Source organism: Passer montanus, unplaced genomic scaffold (genome assembly GCF_014805655.1).
Source record: "Passer montanus isolate IOZ18808 unplaced genomic scaffold, ASM1480565v1 scaffold9, whole genome shotgun sequence".
Taxonomy (NCBI): Eukaryota; Metazoa; Chordata; class Aves; order Passeriformes; family Passeridae; genus Passer; species Passer montanus.
This window is the reverse complement of record NW_024374367.1, coordinates 2654098-2662564: the sequence shown is the minus strand read 5'-3', so window position 1 is coordinate 2662564 and position 8467 is coordinate 2654098. Positions and strand designations below refer to the sequence as shown.

General features: G+C 53.2%; 1 protein-coding gene across 1 annotated transcript; it reads left to right on the top strand.

Moving 5' to 3' along the window:
* The first annotated feature begins 272 nt into the window (after nt 1-272).
* Nucleotides 273-8467, top strand: DUSP7 (dual specificity phosphatase 7). Its single transcript, XM_039734347.1, has 3 exons — nt 273-885; nt 3166-3594; nt 6080-8467. The coding sequence occupies exons 1-3, from the start codon at nt 474-476 to the stop codon at nt 6385-6387; spliced, it is 1149 nt and encodes a 382-aa protein (XP_039590281.1). The 5' UTR covers nt 273-473; the 3' UTR covers nt 6388-8467.

Sequence of the window (8467 nt, the reverse complement as noted above, 5' to 3'; positions counted from 1 at the left end):
GGTGCCCGCGGCCCTTCCCGCGCTCTGCCCCCGCCGCGGCCCCGCCCCTGCCCATATTTGGGCTGCCCCGCTCCCCTGGCCGCGCCTCATTTCGGTACCCGGTGCCCGGCACCCAGTGCCCGGCGCAGGTGCCCGGTGCCGTGCCCGGTGCCCGGTACCTGGAGCTGGAGCTGGAGCCGGTAGGCGGGGCGGGGCCGAGCCGCCGGTCCCGCCGCCGCCCCGCCTCCCGAGGCATGACTCGCCGAGCCGCCGGCCGAGCGCCGCTTTAATTGAGGCCGCCGGCATGGGGCGCAGCGCGTAGGGCAGAGCGGGGGCCGCCGCGCTCCGGGCCGCAGACACCGCGCACCCACGGCCGTGCTGAGCGGAGCCGCGTCCGGCGCAGCGCAAGACCGACCCAGCGGAGCGGGGCCGCGTCCGGACGCCGCGTGGGTGGCCGGCGGGCCGGGCGCTGGCGGCCGCCGCTGCCGAGCCCCATGAAAACGCAGGTCTGGGGGAGCTCCCCGCGGGCGCCCATGGCTGCGGCGATGCCGTGCAAGAGCGCGGAGTGGCTGCAGGAGGAGCTGGAGTCGGGCGGCGGCCGCTCGCTGCTGCTGCTCGACTGCCGCCCCCACGAGCTCTTCGAGAGCTCGCACATCGAGACGGCCATCAACCTGGCCATCCCCGGGCTCATGCTGCGCCGCCTCAAGAAGGGCAACCTGCCCATCCGCTCCATCATCCCCAACCACGAGGATAAGGAGCGCTTCGTGAAGCGCTGCAAGGCCGACACGGTGCTGCTCTACGACGAGGCCACCGCCGACTGGCAGGACAGCGGTGCCGCCACCTCCGTGCTGGGGCTCCTGCTCCAGAAGCTGCGCGATGACGGCTGCAAAGCCTATTACCTGAAAGGTGAGGTGCCCCTCACTCTGTTCCAGCCTCGTCCCGCTCCCGCAGCCCTCGTCCGTGTCCCCCTGCGCAGCCCCTGGCCGGCCGCTGCATCCCTAGGGTGCCCATCCCCTGCTCGCACGGAGGTGGCTGACTCGTTTTGCTTCACTCCCTCATCCGTTCTGCCTGATTTATTTTTATTTTTCTCTTTTTGTTTTTTGTTGGTTTTTTTTTTTCCTCCCTCCTCTGCATCCCGCTTTAATCCCCCGCACAAAATGGTCGCAGGCTGGAAGCGGCCGGGAGCGCCCCGCTTCTTCCTGCGTCGGCTCCCCGGTGGCGGCGGGAGGAGCCCCCAGCCTCGCCGCCGGCGCGGCCCCTCCAGCGCTGCCCCGTCCCAGGCCGATCCCGGCTGCGCTGCCCCGCTCCCCGGGGGAGCCTTTCGGGGCTGACCCGCGCCGGCACCAGGCTCCTCTCCAGCCCTCCGGGAGGAATGGCCGGATTTTGCGGGGCAGGAGAGTCCTTCTCTATTTTTATTTTATCTCCCAACATAACCAGAAAGCCCTCGCTTGGGTTTTCCTCCCCCTTTGCCGGGCAGTGCCGCCGGTCTGGGAGAGGGCAGCCCGGCTGCTCCCCCGGGACAGGGCGATGGGGAGCGGGGAGCTGCGCTGCAGGGGAGCCGAACCCCCACACGCCCCTCCGCCAGGGCTGGGGGTGCTTTGGGGTTTTTGGGGTTTTTTTGGCCATTTTGAAAGATCGCAGCGGGCTGAGCAGAGCCCGCAGCTGGGCTGCTGGGACCCTTCCCCTCCTCCCAGCGCTCCCAGTCCGGTCGCTGGGTGGCGGCTTTGAGGCAGGAATAACAGGAGAGCGGGGGAGCGTGCGTGGGGGAGAGTGGTCAAGAAAGTTGCCACTTGCGGCTCTTTAAAAAACACGGCTGTTCCTTGATAGACTCTTTTTTGGGGAGCCGGGGAAGCCCCTGGTGGCGGGGTGGGGCGGCAGGGGACAGGCAGGTATTTGGGGACCAGCCCTCGGGGCTGCGCAGCCCGCACTCGCCTCCTTCCAAAGCGTGGTGAGGGGCCAGCTCGGGGGTTGATCCCATTCCCCCCTCGAGCCTCCCATCCCTGTCCGTGGGATCTCCCATCCCATCATCCCATCCCGGTTTGGGGTTTCCCCATGGGCTCCGCTGCTCCCTGGCTTTGCATTCCCGCTTCTCTCCCCGTCGGCCTCATCCCCAGCAGGAAGGAGCGGGTTTAAAGTTACTCCTAAGCTCTCCCCGATGGGCAGGGGAGGAGCTGAGCCCCTTTCTCTGCCTTTTTCCGGGAGCCTCGGTGGGAAATGTTTCTAATTAAAATTCCAAAATGGCTCCTCGGCGCTGTCTGGCGGCGCGGGGGGAGGAGGAGGGCGAGGACGAGCCTTTTTCATGAATGGATGTGGCAGGAGCTGTCTGTCCTGCTCAGTGACCCCGCCACAACCGCCGAACCCACTAACGAAGTTTCCAGGAGCCCTTTCTAATTAAACCATTTGTCAGTGTCAGATCCCGATGGCTGAGCTCCGCTTTAATACCGCCTGGAAAGGAGGTAGATCGGTGGGGTTTTTGCTTCCCTGCCTCTGCCTTCCTTCCCAAGCAGCTGAGCTGAAGAGCCAGAGAAAAAGTCTTAGGGCAGACGTGGAGGGTCCCATCCCTCTGTGCTCCTGCTGTGGTTTGGGTGAAGAACAAACCTGTGACATTGCTCTGTTGCAAAACCTATTTTGCAGAGATAAAATAATTGTGAGGATCACTCTGTGACAAAACTTAGGGTAATTTTTTTCCTGCTTGGAGGTGAATAATTTCGTTGGGTTTTAGTGCCTGGGGTGGGTATGTGGTGGATGTCCCTGACCTGTCTTTTCAGACATGGATACTTTTCTCTCTAAGTGGCATAATAGCTTTTGCCTAAACTGCCTCAGACCCTTATTTTTGAGAGGCTAGCAAGGTGAGATTGTGTCTTGGCATTGATTGTACTTATAGATGTTTCTTTCTTTTGTGATTGAGATTTGGCTCTATTTTTCATAAGCAATATTGAACTTTGTAAGAACCACTCCTTGCTGTCCTGGGACCCATTTGCTCAGTATCAGTTTGCCCAGGGAAGATAAGGGAGCAGGGGCATGCTTTTCTTGCTGTGAAGTTGAAGGGATACCAGCTTCTTTCTGGTAAAGACTTTCTGAGCAACATATGTTCACAGGTAGAAGGATTTCCCATTCTGAAGATTAAAGCATCTTTTTTTTTTCTCTCTGCCTATCCCCTTCCCTCTCTCCTTTCCCCCTTCCCAGGTGGCTTTAACAAGTTTCAGACTGAATATTCCGAGCACTGCGAGACAAACCTTGACAGCTCCTCACCCAGCAACTCTCCCCCAGCATCAGTCCTTGGCCTGGGGGGGCTGCGGATAAGTTCCGACTGCTCGGATGGCGAATCCGACAGGGAGCCCAGCAGTGCCACGGAGTCGGACGGGAGCCCCATCCCGAACAATCAGCCTGCCTTTCCAGTCCAGATCCTACCCTACCTGTACCTGGGCTGTGCCAAAGATTCCACCAACTTGGACGTCCTGGGCAAATACGGCATTAAATACATCCTGAATGTGACTCCTAACCTGCCAAACATGTTTGAGCATGACGGAGAGTTCAAGTACAAGCAGATCCCCATCTCAGATCACTGGAGCCAGAACCTCTCGCAGTTCTTTCCCGAGGCCATTGCTTTCATTGGTAGGTAGTTGGCAGAACATCTCTTTTCATACTCACCGCTTGGGAATGTGGTGTGCCGCTTCCCAGGGCTGCTGCTGTCTGCAGCCTCACCTCTCTGGGGCACAGCATCTGCTCAGCAGCCGAGTGTCACGCTGTGAGGTGGCACATCTGGTGCATCTCACCCTGGCTGTGTTCAGGGAAGCCTCCCCTTCCAAAATTCAGCCCTTTTGCAGCACCTCAGCTGAGCTACCTGCAAGTGGTTGGCCTGGCCCCGCTGCCTCTCGCCCTTTTTGTGGGAATTTGCGCTGCTGGGGAATGGCTGAACCCAGGCAGTGGGGAGCTCCTCTGCCTGCTCTGCTTGGGAATGGGAGCTGCTTTAGTGTGACTGGTGCCAGCAGTTCCTTAGCCCCAAATGTGGTTAAAATCAGGGAGTGTGTGTGTGTTTTCCTGAGGGGATTTGCTAGTCTAGTTGGGATCCTGCTGTAAGTCACCCTAGCATAACTAACTCCTTGTATGGATACTTCTCCTAAGGTAAGTGTCAACACAATGAGTTAGTGATTATAATTCTACTGCAGAGTTTGGATGGAAAAACTGCTCAGTAGGCTGCCCCTGCCACAGTTTTGGCTGGTGGTGGTGGGGTTCAGGAAGGAAGATCTCTTCTTTCAGGCCAGCCTTGACTTTGAGAATTGCTTCTTATTATGGGAAGTGTATGTTGGGTTGAACAGGGCTGTACACTTCCAGGCTGACCTGTGCTGTTTGCTCACAATAGTCATTAGCCTAATCAGCTCTGTTTTATGGGGGTGAATGGCACAGGCAGTAATATCACCGTTAACTATTAAAAGCCCCGTGGCTTCATGTCTGATTACAAACACTTGTATGGGTAAAGGAGAGGGGGACCTTTGCCTGCAGACTGAAGCCTGTGCAGACCATTTCAGACCCCATAGTTTGTGCTTGCTATGCTGTCAGGCCTGAAATGGGGCAGAGCAGTGGTGGATCCTTGGCTGCTCTTCAGCTGACAGAAACCCTGATTCCCACATGCTCTCCTGTGCCCCCAGCTTCTGCCCTCCAGTAACATGACTGTGGTCAGAAGCTGCTGCTTCAGTGTGGCAACAGGGACTTGTCTGATGTCCCATCTGCACTTCCTGCATGAGCAGGGTGTTAAACGTCAGGGGTGAGGTACACTGTCCCTGCTGACATGTGGCATTTGGGATCTGTCTGCTGCAGTCAGCCCATGTCTCTGTGAACACCGAGCTTGTGCTTTCCAGTTAATGACAGGAAATGGAGGATTACCTCACTCTAAAACCAAACACCAAGAAATGCTGTGCAGGTCAGATGAAAGGCAAAAATGTCTGGAAAAATGTTGAACGGGAGAGCCTGGGGGGAGGGCTGGGTACACTGGGCGGTGATTGCCCACCCTTCTGGAAATTCTTGCCTGGTTTTGGAGGCTGGGCAGAAAACCTGTTGTGGCTTGGGTCTGGATTTTTGTTTTGCGTGCTTCTTCTTTGCCCTTCCCTGCACTTAGGGTGCCAGAGTGTCTCTTACCTCCGGCTTTGCCTGAGGATCCTCTTTCTCCTGCCACTTTTTCGCTCCCTGCCAAGCTCTCAGTCAAATGACTGACTTCAAATAGGGCTGCCCAGAAGTAGAAGCAGTGCTGGGTACTTGCGTGCATTCAGTGCTCTCAGTGGCGTGTCCCTCTTTCACCACTGAGATGTCAATTCATAAAGGGATCACGCTGTTCCGGCTGTGCGAGAGACAATGAGTGTGTGTGTGCTTTGCAGTTGGTGGCAAGGGAGGGGAAATTTCGCTGCTGTTCTCTCGCCATTTTTTGGTCCAGCCTGCATTCCTGCTTCCCGCTACCATTCATCCTGAGAGCCTCCTCCAACACAAGCGTTTGTTTGTGGTGAAGTGCATTTCTGTCGATCCTAAAGAACAATTTCACAATAAGGGAAGTTCCTGCACTTCAGACTCCACTTAAATTGGCATTGGCTGCATTCATGTAACTTTCTAGTGGTAGGAGGACAGGAACAGCAGAAGAGAATAGCTCATGTGGTGCTGGGCTGCAGCCTTGCCCTGAGTGCACAGCCTTCCCTGGTTTAGTTGGAGTTGAGGTGGGTGTGCTGTGCCCTGCCACCAGCATATCCGTGGAGCTGGTGTCTCCAGCTTCAGCTGCCTCCTGTGGGTTAGTCCAGCTCTCTTGAGTAGAGGGTACTGATGTTCCCTAGGCAAGAGATGTGTTGCTAGACTTGATTGATACTTCTCAAGCACATGAGATGCTTGGCCTTGCTGGGGATGTGCAGCTTTGCCATGCAACAGGGATGTCTCAGGAGCCCTGTGGGGAGAGATGTGTGTGTCCAAGGGACAGGGGATGGTGTCACTAGGGGCAGGGGATCCAGTTCTGGCAGTCGTCGTGGTGCTGGGAGCTTGCAGCTGCCACCTGGCCCTGCTCCAAAGCAATGTGGTTTTGGTGCAGAATAATAGACTCCCCCTTCCCCTTGTCTTGTTTCAGATGAGGCCCGTTCCAAGAAGTGTGGGATCCTTGTTCACTGCCTCGCTGGCATCAGCCGGTCTGTAACAGTCACTGTCGCCTACTTGATGCAAAAACTCAACTTGTCCCTGAATGATGCCTATGACTTTGTGAAAAGGAAAAAATCCAACATTTCCCCAAACTTTAACTTCATGGGCCAACTCCTGGACTTTGAGAGGACTCTGGGACTCAACAGCCCCTGTGACAACCGCTCGCCCAGTGAACAGCTCTACTTCACCACCCCCACCAACCACAACCTGTTCCAGCTGAACACTCTGGAGTCCACATGAAGAGGACGCTGCCTGGTCGGGAACTCGAGCATCGAATCGCTTCTCTTGAGTATTTCAACTCTTAGGAAAATATCTGTCTAGCCAGGCAGCTCTGAGATGAGTAGCTTCTCTGGGCAGAGGTGCCTGGTCGCTGCTTTAGGAAGGCTAATGCCGCTCACTAAGTATCCTGATCCAAGTGGTTTGAAGAGGTAGTGTTTTTACAGGGGGTTATTTAACACGGGCGATGTTACAGCGTTTCGGACGCAGCTGTCACCGGCAATAACCGCTTTCCTGGGTCCATTGAGACTGTCAGAACACGCACACGTGTGAAGAGCTGCCAGGGGTTAGCTTGCTGTGGAAAATGAGGAGATTTATGCACTTGGAAACCTTGAACAAAAGGTGTTGGGCCAAGACTGTTTTAAAACCCAAGTTTACTTTTTTGATTTAAAAAGAAAAATAAGAAAAGGTAGATCTTACTCGAGCTTTGGGTTCAAACTCTTTTTAGATATGTAAGTTCTTGACTGTTTGTACAGACCAGGTTGCAAAACCAGTATTTTATTCTGTTTCTTGTTTGATCATTTATTATTTTTTTTAATCAAATGTTTATATTGACCAAATGCATTTTGCACACTTTGTGAAGCCTTGGTATGTCCTGGCATATTACTGGGTACTCCAGAGAGAGATACATGCTGCTGCTGTTGTTGTTAGCATCTGGTAGGAAGCTTTGTTATGTGTGAAGGCCAGTTGGGCTTAAACGCAACCCCTTCACCACTCCTGCACTCACAATCACAAACTCTGCACTGATTCAGCCAAGGTGACTAAGCCGCAAGCTTTTTTTTAATGCCACCCCTGCCAAAAACACTGTTTGCTATTGCCAGAGGTAAAACTCTCGTAGCCTCCAGAGTTGGTAGAAGCATGTCTGAGCCCAGCTTCATTCTCTGCTGCCTGTTGACTGATTTAACGTCATCCAGCTGGCCCGAAACCATTCCAGCTTCCCGAGTCCAGAAGGTAGTTGCAGTGCTGGCGTTTCTTGTGCACACTGGATTCTTTCCCACGTGTGCGGGGTGGAGGGGGAACGCAGCGAGTGCCTGGAGCAGAGCGAGGATTGTGTGGCGGGACAGGACTCAACCGCCACGCACGGAGCGCGTGAGGGGAGTGAAGAGGTGTGGAAATGATGAGGAGAGCATTGTAACAGAGAATTTTTATATATATATATATATATATGAATATATATATTAACTGGCAAATTCTGAGATGATTGGAGCTTTCAACAGAGGTTCTGATTTTTTTTCTTCCTCTTTCGAATAACTTTATGCCGTGCCTTCTATTCTGAGAAGACTTGTATGTATTTCTGGCTAGTGTTTGGCAAACTCCTTTTACCAAGCTGGGAGGGGAGGAAGTGGTAATAATTTCTGGGAGGAGGGCAGAACGGATTTAGAGATTTCTTTATTGGCTGCAATGTAGTCCCTCCTTTCTCCCCCCTCCCTGTCCACTTTAACTCTCATGTAAGTGAAAAAAAAAAGCCACGGATTTTTTTCTAAATATCCAGTTTTTTGTACTTTTTTCAAGAAAAATAAAAAATAATCATAAAAAAAAACTCCATCTGGAGGAATGTTTGACGCTGTCACATCCTGAAACTGTTCTTTTTGTTAAAGATGTTATCAGAATGTTGGAATGAGCTCCTGTTTCTTGTTTTCTGGTTGTTTTTTGTTTGTTTGTTGGGCTTTGTTTGCCACAATGTTGGGATTGTGGGTCATTGGAAGGGAGAATGGGCGTACGGTTGTGAGTGAGAAAATTGAGAATATCCTAATTGCATCTTACCTCATGGAGGAATTTATTTTTTCAGGGATTTTTTGACAGTGCATCTCTATTGCATTACAGCTAAGCTGGTTTGTAAAGGCTTCCTGTGCTGTTAGTGATCTTTATTCTTTAAAGGAAAAAAATAAGATGCATCTTCTGATTAGTACAAATGAGAGCTTGTTAGTGAGGAATGGTTCTGCTTTCTGAGTTATGAAGGAAAATTAGTGACCCTATATATACTGATCCAATATTGGGACTTTGTTTATATTGCAAATAAATATTATTTTTTCTTTAAAAATGA